Source organism: Podarcis bocagei (genome assembly GCF_964188305.1).
Source record: "Podarcis bocagei genome assembly, chromosome: 6".
Classification (NCBI taxonomy): domain Eukaryota; kingdom Metazoa; phylum Chordata; class Lepidosauria; order Squamata; family Lacertidae; genus Podarcis; species Podarcis bocagei.
In genome coordinates this window covers 46037816-46057455 of record NC_138130.1, presented here as the reverse complement: position 1 = coordinate 46057455, position 19640 = coordinate 46037816, and the positions used below count along the sequence as shown (strand labels likewise).

The following is a 19640-nucleotide window of genomic DNA, read 5'->3' as shown; positions in this document are numbered from 1 at the left end:
GGACTCCCACTTGTAAAATGGAATGGACTCCCACTTCAGCTTCCCCTCTTCCCTCACAGCACCCCTGATGTTCCCTCAAAAGGGACTCCAAAGGATTAGGTGACCATCTGGTGCTTGGGGAGCTGCTGTAGGGAAGAGGGGCAATTGAAGCCCCATTATATGAGTGGAAATCTGTTTGTGCAACATTGAAGGCTGCAATAAGCTTATAAAGCAAAACCTTTTTCTGAATTTTGGTATCTCATATTGTTATGAATCTGTGGCTGTAAGACTTAATTAAGGTTGGGTTGTTAGAACTGGGAAATAGCCAAACTCATGTGTATTTAAGGTGGTCCCAAGTGTGTGTTAGGGTACAGTAAGAGGTGTGGTGGGCCCACAGGTAAGTCTTTTTATTAGCATATGTGAAAGCTAATTAAAGCAGGCAGACATTTCAAGTTGTGACCCTTCCTTAGGAAATTCACATAAGTTAGGTGCTAATTAAGTCAGACAAGCTTCCCTGAGATGATCGCCTGGTGAGCAGATAAACCATTGGGAAGTACAGAGCTCAAAGGGGCTAGGTGTGAAAAGTTTATTCAAGGGATAAGAGTGTAGGGTTTAGATTGGCAGGGAGGAGTTAAGGAATAGAGTTACTAAGCAGTGGGGTGGAGAAATAGTTAAAAAAACAACGCAGGATGCTGATGTCTGTTTGGAACCCAGTGCTTTGGCTATGGGCTCTTGGAATGTAATGTTGCAGATGCCACTATTGGATTCAGGTTGTATATATGTGTCAATAAACCATGTATCATAAAGACACCGCAGGCTCTGCTGTGCCTCATTGAAGGGGAACACAGACCTGGTACTCCTGGAATCTTAAACTCAGAGATTGGGATGATGTGTAACAATATAACCACTCCATTAACATGGAAGGGGCTATGCAAAAGCAACCGTTTTACATAGGTGTAAAAATAAAAAAGGTTATAGCATTAACTGAGGCAGTTCTGAATGCAGTATGTTTCACTGGCAAGTGTAAATACGTACTGGTGGTATGCTGTGGCACATCATATATAAATTATTGTTAAAAAAGTAAGTCTCTGGAAATGTAAAGCTGTACAAATTACTGTACAAATTATCCAAGATGGATATGTGTGTGTTTCATACCACTCCTCCTTCAAGCAGTTGTAAGAACTTTACAGCATAATTTGTCTTCACTAGCATGTTTAATTAGGGCCAAGTCAGGTTTTTACCATCCCGGATGTTCTTATTTAACATGCATTGCCACCTCTGCTAAATACCTAAGCCTATTGTTCATGCCTGCTTCAAAGGGAGTTGTTTGATATGGCTGGCTAACAATGTTTGTTCTCCAAGGAATTATAATTCCGAAGTAAGAAGCACAAAGCTAGGGTTGCCATATTTTGAAGAGCAAAAAAAAGGACACATTTGCCAACTTCGACTTTTAACTACTTTTACTACTTTCAACTCTCATTTTAAATACCCCTATTATATGTAGGCTATAGAAGCTGTGATATATTGCTAGTAGCAATGTTCTTAACTTTCAACAACAAATAACCCAACTTCATTGCTGTTAATGAATTTGCAGTAGCATAATTGCTTTAATCTTGAATTGTTGATATAGGGAAAGGAAGAAAGATACAACATTCCTTAGAAAGTTAGGAGTCTTAATTAAAATGAATACTTGTTTACTTGAGGAGATTATGGCTGCAATCCTATACACACCTGGGAATAAGCCCCATTGAACTCATTGGGGCTTATTTTTACATGGACATGTAGAGAATTGCACTGCAAGACTGTAGTTTTATTTGCACTTACTTAGAAGTAAGACCTATTAAACTCACTGGGAATTAGAAGTAAGCATGCATAAAATACTGTTGCTATTTATATTTAAATTAATTAAAGCCACCTGGCTACTAATTGCTCTAGTCTAGGCACCAAATAAAAACGTTTAAAAATAAATTAATTCCAGTTTCTGTTCTGTATCAAAAAGTTTTGGGTGGGGATATATAATTGCATGTTAACATTAAATGAAATTTGGACAACTTGTCAAATGAGTTTTAGGGATGTAACCACAAATGATTTTTTTTTAATTAAACATATTGTATCCAGCCTTTTCCAGTAGAGCTCAAGGCAGCTAATAGCAATAGAATTTAAATCATCATAACTTTAATTTAGAATTAGATATCTATAATGGATTGTGGTTAGAGTAAACCCATTAAAACCAATAGGATTTAAGTTAATCATGTTCTCAGAGTATGACAATACATTAAGCGCACAATTTACACTGGGGTTCTATTCTAGGGATCATGCCTAAAGCCAAAATCACATATAATCAAACCCATTCGGTTCAGTGGTGGGTAAGATTACCAAAGTCATTTCCCCTGGAACCCCGACCCTTTTGATATTTTTGCCACACACGTAAAGCCGAATGCACACAAGTTAAATGTGCATAAGTTACAGTCTTACTGTACATTGTTTATAAGATAATGAGTTGGATCCAGACTTAGGCTGCTGTTCTTTCAGCCCAGCCAGGCCTCATGAGTGGAGGGGACCACGGCATCTATAGCCCTGCCATGTATGGTTGCCAGGGCAGACCAATTGCTGTGCCAGTCTAGACCTGGTTCAGCAACTGGATATAAATCAGGCCTAATGCTATCACACAACTGAAGCAGGGCTGGCTTTGCCCCACATCCTTCCTGCCTCTGGCAAGCTCTATTTATGGTTTTTGTGCTGGCCTGGTGAGGGGATTCTCCACTTCTGTGTGTCCACACATGTGGTGGGCAGAAGGGGAAAGTCCACAACAGAAGGCAGAGCTCCATAGTGGCATCACTCCAAAGGCAACGGCAGCAGGAGGCAAACAGAGGCGGACAAGAAACTTCTGTTCAATCCATATGCCCTTGCCCAATCTGACACAAACAACAAATAACCCAACTTCGTTGCTGTTAATGAATTTCCAGTAGCATAATTGCTTTAATCTTGAATTGTTGATATAGGGAAAGGAAGAAAGATACAACATTCCTTAGCCAGTCATACTACTGCAATCCTGAAGTCTGCACACCCCATAGCAAGTCTGCCCCCCATAGCAATAGCCTCGGTATGGGGGGGGGCGGGTTGGGAGGGAAGTGCAAGAGATTACAATAATTTGTCACTGTTAGTTATTCAGTAATTCTCTGAAGAAAAATGTATTTTCACACTACTGCTTAGTAGATATGCTAGTGGTGTTTCATGCAAGTTAAAAACAAAAATAAAAAAACCATTAACCACTTTCAAGGCACTGTCATTTATTGGCATGGAAAACTTTTCTGAAAGAGAATAACCTCTGTTTATTTGTAGGTGCATATACAATTAGGCTGCCACCCATTCCTTGAGGAGTTCATTTAATTATCATTTATTCATTCTCTCAGAAGAGCTGAACACTCAGCCTTAAGCTCCATGTTAAAAAGTATTTTACTGCATTTCCAATTTGACGAATAAATTTGTATTAAAGGATCTTTGCCTGATCCCAGAGGATGAAGCTGATAAATAGACTGTTGCTGGACAAGAAGCATTTTTTAGACAAGTAACATGTTATGCCATTGAACTAGAACTAGATCATACCTATATAGAGAAAATCCATTAGCGACGGAATGATACTAAAAATGAAATATGAAAGCTACATTTTAAAGCTAATACACTAGTGGTTAAGTCCAACACACATAGCTAGATAATTAATTTGTCTCGATTGTCACAGATTACGGCTGCTTCTTATTAGGATTGTTGTTTTTATTCCTTGTACAGTGGATCTCCTGAGTCTGTCTGCTGCATGTGATGCCTTGGACCAGCACAACCTCAAACAGAATGACCAGCCAATGGATATACTTCAGATCATCAACTGCTTGACTACCATTTATGATCGACTCGAACAAGAGCACAATAACCTAGTCAACGTCCCTCTCTGCGTGGATATGTGCCTCAACTGGCTTTTGAATGTTTATGACACGTATGTGCGGATAGACTTCAGTGACACTTGCTTATAATGAACTTTTGTCCTTGCTAGAAAAATGAATGGCTCAGAGCTGGCAAGCTGGTGATCAGAGTGCAAGTTTAATACAAGCTAATAGCTTAAAGGCTATTCAGCAAATACTTTGGTTAGTTTTGGAGCCCTGTGCAGTTCTGTTATGAAATGTGAAACTGGGAAATGACAGATTTAAATAGAATGTCCTATATAATTGGGGTCAGCTTCTGTCTCATTTGTTAAATCATCTAGTAGGCCCTTCAGGGTGTTTGTTTGTTTCTTTTTGGTCTGGTATATGCTTTCAGCCCCACTCCGCAGAGGTTAAAATTGTCTTTTTTCATGAGACGCCACATCACAAAAAAGCTGTTTTATGGGCAAATAAAATATTGTCAGTTCATTTCAAAGAACACAACTAACTGGTTTTAGTTTAATTAAAGGAAAATCTTCAGTTAAAGAAATGGTTTACAGCATTGGAATTCTTCCAGATCCCAACAATTTTTCATCAAGTTTTAATTAAGATAATCATGGACTGCTAAATTTTGTATTAGGAACTGCTGGTATCTCCAGCAGTATCCTCTGGAGCTACAATTTTTCTTCCTTTCCAAAGTCTGCCCCAGTTCTAGTTTTGTTGTAATGTTATGATAGTCTATCTCAATTTTATTGTGTTTTGTTTAATCTGTAGGTGCAAAGAGAATGTCTATTAGTTGCTAAAATCATTTCTTTATAGAATTCAGTTGATGTAATGGTTTATTTCTACCAAATATAAATGTAATTTTGTATTTCAGCACAATATGTCTTTTATGACAGGAGGCAAAGGCAACTCAAAAGTATTATAAAAACACTTTTTGTGATTTGTTTTTTTCCTGCCCTTCACCCTAAGGTCCAACAGCAGGTTACACTGTTAAAGCACAATCTTAAAACAACTTCTAACCATAAAAATAATAAAATAAAATAAAATGATAGAATATTTAAGTAGGCATTTAAGAAGTTACTATGCATTTTCATATTAAAACAATGACATACCCATGGGATAGGATTTCTAAGACTTAAAAGACTGCTGAAGACTGCTGTTCAGCATACATGAGTGAATTGTGTGGCATATGGAGAAACAAAAGAAGTCATAATTCTGAAATTTAAGTTTGTGAAGCTTTGTTTATCTAATAATAGCTACCCTTTTGCAGAGTTATAATCTATTTGTTTTGTAGGGCTTTTCCATTCCTTTTGAGTTTTTTCTTAACTTCTAAGATGTTCATTGATGCATTTAGAAGTAGCAAATATAAATTGCATGTATAATTCACATATTTGACTGTATTATTTTTCTCCTTTTCCTGTGATTTAATTTCAATAGGGGTCGAACAGGAAGGATCCGTGTCCTCTCTTTTAAAACTGGTGTTATTTCCCTCTGTAAAGCACATTTGGAAGATAAATACAGATGTAAGTCAAGTCACTGTTTACTACAGAAACGCAGCATTTAGAAGCAGCAAATACTTGTTTGTCAGCTCCTTGCATATTCTAAACATTCCCCTTTATTTTTCAATTTTTAAGCAAACAGGTATTTCCAAGGGGTAATACTCAACTAAGTTTTGCCCAGAGCAGGCATTGAAACTAACAGACTTAGCTTCATCACGTTCATTAATTTCAGTGGATCTACTATGAGTAAAACTTAACTGAATACCACCCAAGGTATTATGCTTTTTCTACTGCATTATATTTTCTATGAAAATTGATTGTAGTTACTTGGGAGCCATCCATTAAATCCTTCACCTGAAATAATTCTTGGAGTACAGACTCAAAAATCTAATTGGCACAAGGAAGCAGTTGTGTGGTTCACTGAAGTCCCACTGTGCTGTTTTACGTGCCCCAACTTTCAGGAAGGACAGTCTGCAAAGGAGACTGACAGGAACATCCACTGAGTGGAGTTGTACTCACATGACATAGCAACCAGCAGAAGTCCCCCAGGAATGATCTCCAGGGAGTTGGGAAAACCTCCAGAGCAGCATGAGAGGTAGCACATGAGGAAGGGGAAATTGCTGAAAATTGCCTCTCCTTCTGCTGGTGGGAGTGTCATGTGAGTGGCTTATGTTATTCCAAAAATTACATTGTTGAGTGAAATCAGGGTATGCAAGGTATATTCCATCCTCCTAAATTTTGGAATCTACCATTCTGTTTAAATACTTCATCTTAGAAACGTGTCCTAACACTTAGGATAATAAGATAGATTCTGATAGAATCAGAAAATGTTTATTGAGACTGACTTGATCTTCAAAAGAAACGGGAGTGAGATTTCTCAGAAGATCCCACTAGTTCAGGAATGGGAAAGCTTTGGCCCTCCAGATGTTGCTGGACTACAATTCACATCAGTCCCAGCCAGGATGGTCAATGGTAATCAGTGATGTACTGCAATATCGTAGATAAATAGGTACCACTGCAGCGGAAAGGTAAAAGGCGTTTCCGTGCACTCTGGTTTCCATCACGTGTCCCGTTGCACTAGAAGCAGTTTAGTCATGCTGGCCACATGACCTGGACAAACACCAGCTCCCTCGGCCTGAAAGCGAGATGAGCGCCGCACCCCCATAGTTGCCTTTGACTTGACTTAACCATCCAGGGGTCTTTTACCTTTACCCTTGTACTTATTATCACACGGATGCCAATTATTATTTGCATTGTGTTTCCTTGTGGTGTTCTTATCATTCCTAAAAGTTGAGCAACACATGATAACTCTGAAACTCTCACAGCCTGATAACATCAATTCTCCTGCCAAGATACTCTCTACAACTATGATGGAAATGGAAAGTGCCCCTTTATGATGTAAACTAAGATCAGACTTGGCTAGGAAATGGTGTCTTAAATAGAAGCAAAATAAAATCAGGTGTTAAAACTGTACTTGTAAATTTCTATACAAGACTAAAGCTTTTCTATAATTGTGCCCTTAGTACAAAATGAAATATTAATGAGTCTGCAGGAATATAACCATATTATATCTGTTTTTAATGCTTTGAAAAATAAAACAAGATTTATTCAGGTCGTGTATTGGTAATGGGTAGTGCCAAATAAATATTTCAGTTGATCATAATCTCATTTTTTTAACTGTTACAAACTTTAACATACCTTCAGATATGTACTATATAACTCTTTTGCAGTAAATTAAATTTACATGTAGTACAATTCCTGGTATTAACATTTCCTGTGGGCAACATGGTTCTGTAACACAGAACTCTTTTTCTTTCTTCCAAATATATTATTGGATTCCAAATACCAAGCTTTTGGATTTTTTCAACTTTTGATGCAAATCAGTTTGGAAATCCAGTTTGCAGGCATATATCATTGTGGAATTTTTTAGTAACTTCATTCCTTTATTCTGATTGTGAACATCTTTGCATGCAAGTTATTCCTATTTACTTCTGTGACAAAAATCCTAAAAAATGTATATACTTAAAGCATTTCCTCACAAATTTGTTACCTATATAGGATAATGTGCACTAGCAGCAATAAAATTATGGTCTGCTTTTTTGGCCCAAACAGTTTTGATTACCAATGGTATTCTTTAATATTTAAAAATTATTTGAGTAACTTTACAATTCTCAGCTTTGACAGTTATATATTTTTGACATTAATTATTTAACTTATTCTTGGACTTCCTTGCTTTTGTTTTGGTTTATGTGAGTTAAAGTGTAATAGTAACAAACAAAATCTGATTCAAAATAGTTATTTCAGAATTGTCTACTAGAGAAAGTCAAACCACTAAATAACCAAACAAATTGTGAACAAACCTTATGAAAACTCTCAACCATTTATCTGTATCTCTGACAGCAAATTTGTTTATACGTATTATACAGTTGATAGTTTCCTTTGTTTTAATGGATTTTGCTATACATCTTTCTTTTGCCTCCAGATCTGTTCAAACAGGTAGCCAGTCCCACTGGATTCTGTGACCAGCGTCGTCTAGGCCTCCTCCTGCATGACTCTATTCAGATTCCAAGACAGCTGGGTGAAGTTGCTTCTTTTGGTGGCAGTAATATTGAACCCAGTGTTAGGAGCTGCTTTCAGTTTGTAAGTATACTTCTGCTTATTGCTATTGGTTTTTTTAATCCAAATGTTATTCAGGGTAAATAAACTCAGGCGATAAGTGTGGAGATCAGAGTATGCATGTTTATTTATTTAATATTTAGTTTATTGAAACATTTTATTGGATGGGGCCAGGCAGTCAGAATATGGCAACTCTGCACTCTAAATTGACACAGTATCCATCAGATTAAATGTAAAATACATCGAATAAAGAATGGTGTTGGGAACAAGACCTGTCCAATTTTATCTGTTATTTCCATTCTTGCCCTGCCTTTCAACCCAAAGGTCCACAAAATTAATTACAATCAAAAACATTTAAATGTTTTTTACAACTAAACTAAAACTGTAGAGTCATTGGCATGAGTAGTGAGGAAAATGTGACACTATATCTCAAAAGCCGTATAGCATAGCATAGTATTTTGATTTGCATTTTTGAGTCACCCTGCATACTTCCTGAAGGAGAACATTCAAAATATGCTTCACTCCTAGTAGATGTTAATCTTGCTTCTAACACTGCAAAGCCTGAAGCAAAGAGGGGAAAAGTTCAGGTAGGAGATAGCAGATACCATGGCAATATACCCTGGCTTCCAACACTTTAACATAAAGAACTTTCAGTTTAGCTCGGGAACTAACCATCAGCCAGTGAAATTTCTGAATTGCCATTAAGTCACCCCGCAAGTCATCCATGGTTCTGCAGCAGCACAAGGGAAGTAAGCGGGGATTTTAAGTTGGTCTAACTTTTGGTTTTTCAAATTCAAATACACTTTGTTTTAAATAAAAGATCAAGTATGTTTTTCCATGGGCGTTAAGGGAAAACTGATGGTGAACAGCAACAGTTACTTTGGCAAAGTATGTTTAGAAAGTACTGAGACAGAGGTCTGCAGTGGGAGACAAAAACAACTCATTAAACTGAAGGAATAATAAACTGAAGGGACAGAATTAGCATTTCAGAGAAGTACCAGAAGAGTTCATTATTTTATGACCTCTCTTTAAAAAAAATGCTAAGAAGGGTTTGTCTGGTCAATGCAATTCACAATGTGAGGCAAAAATAACTTTTGTCTTTGTAATTGAAAGGGTCACTGGAGGGAAGAAGCAAAAGAACCATTATGACTCTTCCTCCTCAAGTTTTAAATTCCCACTTCAAATGTTAGACCACACGATGCATGATAAAAGGTTTTTCCTCTCAAAGTGATCACTGTGCATTTCAAGAATGTATATCCTTCCCATTGTGTTCTTTTGGCATGGAAATAGACCTTGTGGGTGACCTCACTCAAACATCATTAATCAATCTGCAGGCTTCTTTTCATGTTGCTTAAAGGTTAATGTATTGTTTTGTAGTACAAAGTAAGGAGTCTTTACTTATGATGGCCATAATTAGTTGAGGTTTAAACAAGATTAATACAGTATAACATATTATACTATTTTTAATATTACATTTTTTCCAAAAATTAAATAAATATTGGCTATCCACAGGTTTAAAATTCAGGTCAGTTTGGTTCCTGATGCTATATGCAGTGGTACCTCAGGTTACATACACTTCAGGTTACATATGCTTCAGGTTACAGACTCTGCTAGCCCAGAAATACAGTGGTGCCTCGCAAGACGAAATTAATCCGTTCCGCGAGTCTCTTTGTCTTGCGTTTTTTTCGTCTTGCGAAGCACGGCTTTTAGCGGCTTAGTGGCTATTAGCGGCTTAGCAGCTATTAACGGCTTAGCAGTTTAGTGGCTTTAAGAAAAAGGAAACAAACTCGCAAGAACTCGCAAGACATTTCGTCTTGTGAAGCAAGCCCATAGGGAAATTCGTCTTGCGGAACGACTCAAAAAACGGAAAACTCTTTCGTCTTGAGTGTTTTTCGTCTTGCGAGGTATTCGTCTTGTGAGGTACCACTGTATTACCTCGGGTTAAGAACTTTGCTTCAGGATGAGAACAGAAATCGTGCAGCAGCAGCGCAGCGGCAGCAGGAGGCCCCATTAGCTAAAATGGTGCTTCAGGTTAAGAACAGTTTCAGGTTAAGAACAGACCTCCAGAACGAATTAAGTTCTTAATCCGAGGTACCACTGTACTGGGTTGCACCAGTACTTAGTTATACTTAGAGCTAATTGGTCTTTTGGGCCCAACATGCAGCTTGATAAATAGGCATAAAGATTGCTGTTTATTGCTTATATCACATATGTCAACTACACCCATTCATGGAAAACAACAATCTTGCTGCTACTGCCCTTTAGCATACTCTTCATAGCCCCATCTAGGAAGACATTTTGAAAGTTCTAGCCGGTATGAAGTGTTACAGCCTAAGGTAGAAGGAAGGAACATGTTGTTGTTGTTTCGTCGTTTAGTCGTGTCCGACTCTTTGTAACATCATGGACCAGAGCAAGCCAGGCACTCCTGTCTTCCACTGCCTCCCACACTTTGGTCAAACTCATGCTGGTAGCTTCGACAACACTGTCCAACCATCTTGTCCTTTGTCGCCCCCTTCTCCTTGTGCCCTCAATCTTTCCCAACATCAGGGTCTTTTCCAGGGAGTCTTCTCTCCTCATGAGGTGGCCAAAGTATTGGAGCCTCAGCTTCAGGATCTGTCCTTCCAGTGAGCATTCAGGGCTGATTTCCTTCAGAATGGATAGGTTTGATCTTCTTGCAGTCCATGGGACTCTCAAGAGTCTCCTCCAGCACCATAATTGGCAGTGGGTGCATTATGTTGCTAATAAAGTTAACTGTTAGTTGCATTAAGCTTCCAGGCCCAATTCAATGTCCTAGTTTAAAGAGAAAGTGACAGACTCTTTATGACCAGGCCTCTATATACTTCAGAGACATCTGAACTTAAAAAAACATTTCAGAAGAGCCCTCTTCAGAAACATCACTATTTGAGAAGTGAGAAGTAGGGAAAGGGACTTGTCTCAAAAGTTCTGGATTCCTTTTTTGACACGTCCACCATTCTTTGTTTTTGCTGAATATTATACAAAGGTTGTTTGTTTGCTGCTTTTAGTGAGTTTGTTATCTTTTTGTTTTTTTATCTTTAAATGCTGTATATTTTGAATTGCATTTCATCGGTTATGGTCGTGTTGTTTGAAATTTCTTCAGCATGTATTTGCAATATTGAAAATATTTGTGCACTATACATTCTCTCTCTCTCTCTCTCTCACACACACACACACACACACCCCTCTTCACAAATCTAACTCAAGGACTTTTCATTATTAATGGGAATTGGCTGGAAGTGAGGTTTTTATGCTGATAACATCCCTGGTAATAATTTGCAGTGATTTCAGAGAGAATGAGAGAGAGAGAGAGAACCAGCAGCAAATGTACTGTATCAGAATCTGTTCTCCTGGTCTCAGTGGCTTAGGCATGCTGGCAACAACCTTGTCTGTCATGCACAGCAGCACAAAAATGTAATGTTTACTGTACCAGGAGATAACAAGGGGTGGTGAGGAAATCTCCCTGATCTTTGTTTGAAATGCAAGTAGCGGGGGAGGGAAGTCTTGTTCTGTCAACATGCATGTGCTCACAGCATTGGTGTTTGGAATACTCCCTTCAACTGCAGCAAAAATGCTACAACTGCTTCAAGTACATTCTTTGTCTGTAAGGAATGAGGTGGCTTAAAAAAAATAAATTGCCACTTTGAAATTATTTTTCTTTCCACAAGCTTGAGGACTCATGCAGCGCCTAGGTTACAAACATTAAAAAAAGGATGTACAAAGAGTAGCTCTTGGGAGGCTTCATGTGGAATATAAAATAGAACTTGACTTTGCTTATTCATTTATTTAGTTCTCTTTCTTTCATCCCCCCATAACACACAAAAAGCTGTGGCAATAACAACAGTTTAAGGGCAAAAGGTGCAATAAAAAGAGAGGATTGTATATAGGAATGGGAATTATACCTCATGTCTCTTGAACCCTGTCTGTTGAATGTCAGCTATAAGATAGACTTCTAGAGAAATATTATGTTTATGCTGTTCAAATTTGGCATACAGGTGGTGCAGATGAGAGGCTGTTCTGTTTTCAGCCTGTGGTGGAACATGGTGAAAAAGACAGTTCCTGAAATGTGGCTTCTCTTACATCATGCTCAGTGGTAGATCCCAGGCTTTTCAGGTCACTGGCCCTGATTTTAAACACGGCCTGAACACAGCTACAGTCTAACCAGATTTCTGGTTTCCTTAGACCTACTTTCCCCTATTTATAGACTCAGAAGCAGCATTCTGTAAAGTTGTTGTTTGACTATTACAATAATGTGTTTTCCTTTTACAATGCAAACTTGTATGCTTCAGAATACTTAGCTAGATGAACCAATTGTCTCATTCATAATTTTATTTGTAAAATTTGTAAAAAAAATCATGCTCAAAGTGGTTTATAACAAAGAAAAGTTGAACACATTTCAAGATCAAACACTTCAAAACAATTTCACTGTAACATAATGTCAGGGGTTCAGGAGCAGAGGCGAGGGCTAGGGAGGAAACAGAGAGCGAGGGGGAGGAGGCAGAAGAAAAGATGAGTGATGACGACGACCCGAGATCTCCGAGTCTTTCCAGTGAATCAGAAGATTCACAGAAAGGAGCACCAGTGGCCAGAGCAAGGGGGGAGCTTAGGGGGACACCCCAGGAAGAAGGGTCCAGAGGGGGCTCAGAGGGGAGCAGTTGGAAATCGGGACCAGCGTCACCGACAGAGAGCAGGGGAGAAGAAGGGCGCCAGGTATCGAGCGCTGGCAGCTCGCAACAGGAGGGAGGGCACGAGTCAGGAGTGGCCACACCTCCATCGGGGAGCGAAGAAACGGTCAGGCGGAAAGTGGAAGGTTGGGCGCGCGCGCCAAGTTCAAATGCACAGGAAGGTGGCGCAGTAAGCAGCCCGGAAAGGGAGCCAGGTCCTAAAGCCCGGCGCAAGGAGACAGGAGGGTCCGGGGGGTCAGCGTCAGAAGAGTCCCGGAAGGAAGAGACCACGGGGGGCAGAGGGACCCAGAGAAGAACGGTCAGGCGGAAAAGGTGGAGTAAGGCTAGGTTAGTAAGCTGGTGCACAGGGGGCGGAGACTCAGACGGAGCTTCGCCGGTCTAACCCATAAGACGTAGAGCTGCGCGCAGCAGCTTGAGAATGGAAACTGTAACTCAATAAAGACTTTTACAAAGTGACCGCTGGCTAGCGTGATCCTCTGTGAGCTAGGATCTGGAAGCAGCTCTGACACATAATAAAACAACAAAGTAGCAAATATAACATCACCCAAAATGACAGAAACATTCCAGTATTATAAATATGATTACATTAACAACATCCAACAGCAAAAATGTAACAGGAGTGTGACAGTTTCACCTTTGTTTTAGAAATAGATATTTGGACAGGACTAGCAGATAGAAAGGAAGTCTGCTTTGCATCTACTACACTGCCAACATTTATCATTTTAAAGTCTTGGTTATCCTGTATGTAGTAATACACCAATACCTTATTTAAGGTAGATACAAGCCTCTGGGCATTGTTTTTTTTAAAAAAGAGCACTTTATCAATGTAAATTTGAATCTCAGAATTTTAAATTAGTTTTAGTGTAATGTAAATTGAAATTAGGGACGCAGGTGGAGCTGTGGGCTAAACCACTGAGCCTAGGGCTTGCCAGTCAGAAGGTTGGCGGTTTGAATCCCCGCAACGGGGTGAGCTCCCGTTGCTCAGTCCCAGCTCCTGCCCACCTAGCAGTTTGAAAGCACGTCAAAATGCAAGTAGATAAATAGGTACCGCTCTGGTGGGAAGGTAAACGGCGTTTCCGTGCGCTGCTCTGGTTTCGCCAGAAGTGGCTTACTGGCTTAGTCATGCTGGCCACATGACCCGGAAAAACTGTCTGTGGACAAACATCGGCTCCCTCGGCCAGTAAAGCGAGATGAGCGCCACAACCCCAGAGTCGTCCGCGACTGGACTTAACTGTCAGGGGTCCTTTGCCTTTTTTTTTAGATTGAAATTATTATTATAAGCTTATTTTTTTTCATGGTTGACCATGGGACCTAAAAAAAAGAGGATAAACTTCAAACTATGCTGTTATCCTGATCTCTATCCATGTTTAAATGTATGAAAATGAACCAGAACTTTGAGGGGGAGCAATATACTAATAGATAATTGAGGGCAGAAAAGAGAACAGGCTTTATAGCTAAAAAATGGAGGCAAGCACAGTCTTGGTGAGTGGTTGCATGGTTAACTGTTGTGATCTACTAAGATAATTTGATACAATTTTCTTGAAATCAGGAATTAACAAAATATGAGGTAAAGCAGACATGTTACATTTTTTAGAAGGCAGTTTTTTCTCTTCTTTTTAGCATTACATAACATAATGGTGAATATCCAGCTTTCCTCTCCAAATGTTTCTTGGCATATGAATGCAAAAAAATCCCAACAAAAAAACAACAGATGTTTAGAATTTAATAGGAATTTGAATATTAGATGTAACAAATTGTTATTTGCAAACTGGGAAATGCACTGTTAACTTTGTTCTATGATTTACAGTTTTATTGTGGCAGTTGCACAGAAATATGTTAACGGGGGGGGGGGGGAGGAAATCTTCACAGTTTGCTTTTGTTGTAGATTCTTCCCTTATGTAAAACCCTTGGTTACTCTCTGGCTGGATTTAGAGATGATTAAAGAAACTGTAACAGCAGCTCAGGGAACAGTCAAGAACTATCTGTCCTTTACTGTCTGACCCTGACAAGCTTTTCTCAATATGGCTTTAAATCTTCATGTAATATACTTCAGTACTAGTTTTGGTGCAGTTTAATGCAGTTAATCTCCAACAGAAGAGATTGTAGATAGTATAGATGTAGTGATCAGATAGACAACTGTCAAAACTGATAGCAGCCAACAAAATTAAAATAGATGAACAGAAGCTGGAGAACTGAAACATATCTTTGCATATGACAGGAGCCATTTCATCCATTCACTGTATTCCCATGTAAACTAAAAGCATCTGCAAATGGAGAGGCGAATGCTTTGAGCTGTTCATTCTTATTCTGTCTACAGTTGACACACTGCAGCATTTCAGTACAGAATCCATGTTTTTCATTCCAGAAATGGCATGTAAAAGGCTTGTTTGTGTATGTGTGTGCATAAGGTGAACTCAAATGACCAGAGCAGCTTATTGAAGATCATTATCTAGCTAGTAACAGCACAAATTTCTAAAGTAAATCTTCACATGGCAATAAACAGATAGCTTACCCACTAGAATTGACTAATCAAAAGCATTCTAGTTGTTGTTGTTGTTTTTGCAGAAACACACACACGAGTCCTCAGTAAATTTGTTTGGCTTTCTGAAAAGTTTTGAAATAATGAAATATGTGCAAGTATTCAAATATCTAAATTAAAATTAATACAATACATTTAAAAAAAGCAAAGAATTCCAGTGAATTGTATATATGTGCCTCCCATTTTACAACAGTTATGACCTATCTGCAGTACTGCCCCTTATAGATTTTCACTTTGTTCTGTTTAAATTCTAATCTCTCCTCCTTGTCTCTCTGTCCCCATGTCGCTATTTGCAAACAGACATAGAACCATGCAGGGATAATTAAGAGATGGCTATAGACAAATGGCTGGATGCTTACTCAGATAGATGTGGTATTGTGTAAATAGTCCCTGAGAGATGTGATGTCTCTACCCTTGTGTGCCGATGGCAATGCATAAACCTCATAGATATTTAAATTGTCATTGTAAAGTTTACTATCTGTGCACCTTTCAGAAAAGTTTGCTGAATTAGCATATATAACAAGTAATAGCAACCAAAAAATCCTTTCTTCAGTCAGATTAATGCACTGTTTTAGGTCACAGTTTACAGTATCCATTATTTTCTTATCACAGTTCTGTTTCATTTTATGTTTACAATTATTGGCAGAAAGATAGAACTTTATAGCATGTGTGTGATCACTGCTCTTTGTCATATCTTCTGTCTTAAAACACTGTAGATATTTACTATTTTTGCAAATAAAATTATTTGAACTCCTTGAAGAGTCAGCATTATTATCTGCTTGCTTTGGGAGTGTTAACTTCATCATTCTTATTACGGATCAAGTAGCCAGTAGGTTTCAACTTAGAAATGTGTCACAATTTACATTTATTTGATCTGAGGGCTTAAAAATAAGTATGATAGAGAAGACAGTGTATACTTATGGCTGGACATAGATGGCTATTAAGAAGCTAAAATAATTCTGAGGGCTTTTCAGGAGTGAGAGAGAAGCCCTAAAGTACTTAATTAGTATTCTTCCTTGATGAAATTAAGATTAAGGTGGATGGATAGTGACTAAAGAAGAAAGACTTTCTGAAAGTAATGGAAGCCCAGATGACATGTATAGGTTGCAAATGATGTTATAAATGTATTAGTAAGGGGGAAGAAATGGAATTGGTTTGCAAAGTGATATTTATTACTGAAACAGGAGAAAGAGGATTAAATAGTCCTTATATAGTCTTCAGAATAATTCAGAAAAGAAGACACTGATCCTAGATGCTTGTGTATGCTGAGATATAGTGGAAGGAGAAAATGTTAAGGACACAATGAGCTATTTCATTTATTACCAAGAAAAGAGAGCTAAAAGTTGGTTTCAAGGGCAACAGTAAAGTCTGTATTAGTTTGCAACTGACCCTAGAAACTGAGAACAGCGTTATCATTGGGGGGGGGGGGACATCGGAATACATGATGGAAGACAAAAACTCATCTCTTGATGCAGGTTTACAAAATATACCTGTGCAAAATACCTTATGTCTGATGAAGGACAAAGCTTCACATCCTGACAGAAAATGTGTTTCAAAACCAATGTTTTATTTCCTGGAACATTATAGGGATGAATTGAAAGGAGGGAGAGTGTCATCTGATTTTCCCTGCAAATGCTTCCCTATGCTGTTTTTAGCTGTTGCTCCTCCCCCATCAAGGTTCAAAGAAAACAAAAATAACCCCAGTTGATGGAAGATTTCCATGGCAGAATTCATGGATATCTGAAGGGTTCTAGTAGATCCTCTTTTCACCTGCCAGTTCTCCCTTACAAATGCCCCCCACCCACATTTTTGGTTGGTTGGTTGGTTGGTTGGTTGGTTAGTTAGTTAGTTTAGTTAGTTATAAAGGGAGGGAAGAGGAATATACACATATATGTGTGGGGGTGGGTGGAACAAATGTGTCACCATCTGAAAATTAGATGAAGGGAAATATACTTGGTTGGAAAGGGGGAAATGACTTGTAAAATGAAAGTTTTCCCTGTGTCCTGTAATGTAATCTCCTTTCTCTCATAGGCCAATAACAAACCTGAAATTGAGGCAGCCCTTTTTCTGGATTGGATGAGACTTGAACCACAGTCCATGGTATGGCTGCCAGTTTTACATAGGGTGGCTGCTGCCGAAACTGCCAAACACCAAGCCAAGTGCAACATCTGTAAGGAGTGTCCAATAATTGGATTCAGGTACAGTGTTATATTGCTGATTTTTACCAGATGAACTAAATGCATCTTCAATTACTACTCTTTGTAGGGGTCATATATGAGCACTGAATCCTTCCTTCCAGCGCGTAATATGGGTGTGCAGAGAAGGCACTGTGTATTAATTTCCTCATCTCCTAAAGGCAGCCTCCTTAACAGAAATGCTTGTTTAATATTCCTTCTGTTCTGTAAAAGTAATCATGCTGTTTGGATACCTAAGACCATTAGAAGAACCAACCTGGATCAGACCAAGCATTGATCTTATTCAGCACTTTGCTTCCCCAGTCACCAACTAGATACCTATCGAAAGCCCACAAGCAGGACATGAACATTTCTGTAAAACGTATAGTTGATAACTTGCTGGATACAAAAATGTTCCTAGAAGAAGTTGCTTAACATAAATGAAATAAAATCCTGCTAGAAAAACCATTGTGTAATGTCATTTTAAAAAAATTTATCTGCTCAGTCTATAGTCTCCTTAAGAGACATGTCAACCCCGAATATGGAAATTCTGTTGATGTGCTTAGAGACCTGGATCTTAACAGTGTGCTTACTGTAGCAATGAATCTAAGCCAACATCTTGCAAAATAACTATGGATTGGTATACCTGTTAGGAATCTACTTAGCGGTTAAGTAAATACTATTTTCAGTTATGCTTAGACTTGTTTTATCACCTTTTCCCCTAATAACAGTTTTGTAGGGTCCCTGCATGTTTCAATCTTAACATAGTCTTACCACTGAGCTCTTGACAAGGAGCATTTTGGAATTATTGTGTAAAGCTCCGATAGATTACTATGAGTGTGCTGCATCACATGAAATCAAGAGCACTTCCTTCTTGTGGGTACTTTTGTTTAATATAAAGTACTTGGTGGTTAAATAAAAGAATGTAAAAATAAAAAGTTAGCATTTATTTAATTTATATGACACCTCATAATTCTTGCAAGCATCCAACAGGATAAAAGGTTGCTTGCTGCATTTAATTACTGTATTCTTATGTCATAATCTGTAGACTATAGAATATGGATTCACATTACCAAATCTAACATTTCCCCCACTATTACCATTGTTGGGCTGTGGCTAGACTGTCTCTATTTAGGAGAGACTGCAGCGAATTTACCAGCCTCAGCTGATGAAGGACAGAATTAAAACAATATTTTTAAAATCAAGTAAAAATTCAGATAATAATAAATTAACTACAACATCCCAGCACCAGCCCTTTCCTAAAAAAACGCCAGTTCCTAAAAGCTTGTTGAAATAAGGGAGCCAGTCTAACTTCTCTAGGAGGGGAGTTCTTAAGTCTGAGTGTAGCCACTGAAAATGCTCTCCTACTTTACACCCGAAACAAAATTTGGTGCACGAGTGCTGAATTTGTATTTTCTTCTTCTCCAGGTACAGAAGTTTAAAGCACTTTAATTATGACATCTGCCAAAGCTGCTTCTTTTCTGGGCGAGTTGCAAAAGGTCATAAGATGCACTACCCAATGGTAGAATATTGTACACCGGTAAGTGACATCCGTGTTTCCTAATACAAATTCTGGAGAGAAGAGGAGGGGAAATCATTTGTTTGTGTAAGACAGTGGAGGCATTGTGCAGTATTCCTTTTTAAATTAAATCATCCTTCACAAAACTGTTTTTTAAAACATGAATATCTTGCTATATCCAGTGAAAATAACAGGAATAAAGAATAATTGGAAGTTGCTAGTTATTATTTATATATTGCTGTGTCATAACAACTAAATCCATACTTTTCCAAGGTTGGCCAAAAGAGGAAACTATGCTTCATTAAAGAATTCCTAGTTTATTTAAGCTTGTCATAACAGGACTGTGTGCACAGGCAAAAGGCTTATGTGTATCTCAGCTTATGAATGCAAGAGAAATTCATCCAAATGTAGCCGATAAATAAAAATCAGTAGTATACGCCAGCTTTTAATCAAAGTTCTCAAGTGCTTTATTCTATCTATCTCTTTCCACCTAGACTTAAGTTAATGATTGTACTGATATACATATCCAAGGAAGGGTGTAGTGAAAACATGTCTGAACAACTGGTGTTGTTGTTGTTTTTTTCAAACTGAAGGGGAAAATTGTTAATCTTCAAAGTCATAAAGTGCATTAGCACTTTCTTCTAATTGTAACTCAAGAGAATTGGATTATATAATACAGCCGACTGTTTCTACTTGCTTC

At 38.3% G+C, this 19640-nt stretch overlaps 1 protein-coding gene across 12 annotated transcripts in view; it reads left to right on the top strand.

The window, feature by feature from the left end:
• Positions 1 to 19640, top strand: part of DMD (dystrophin) — a 1036503-nt gene that overhangs the window by 977017 nt on the left and 39846 nt on the right. For all 12 annotated transcript variants that reach the window (XM_081197764.1, XM_081197771.1, XM_081197761.1 and 9 more), the window contains 5 exons: positions 3766 to 3967; positions 5331 to 5416; positions 7875 to 8032; positions 17279 to 17445; positions 18850 to 18961. In XM_081197764.1, coding sequence (XP_081053890.1) covers positions 3766 to 3967; positions 5331 to 5416; positions 7875 to 8032; positions 17279 to 17445; positions 18850 to 18961 — 725 coding nt within the window. The remainder of the gene's footprint in view (positions 1 to 3765; positions 3968 to 5330; positions 5417 to 7874; positions 8033 to 17278; positions 17446 to 18849; positions 18962 to 19640) is intronic.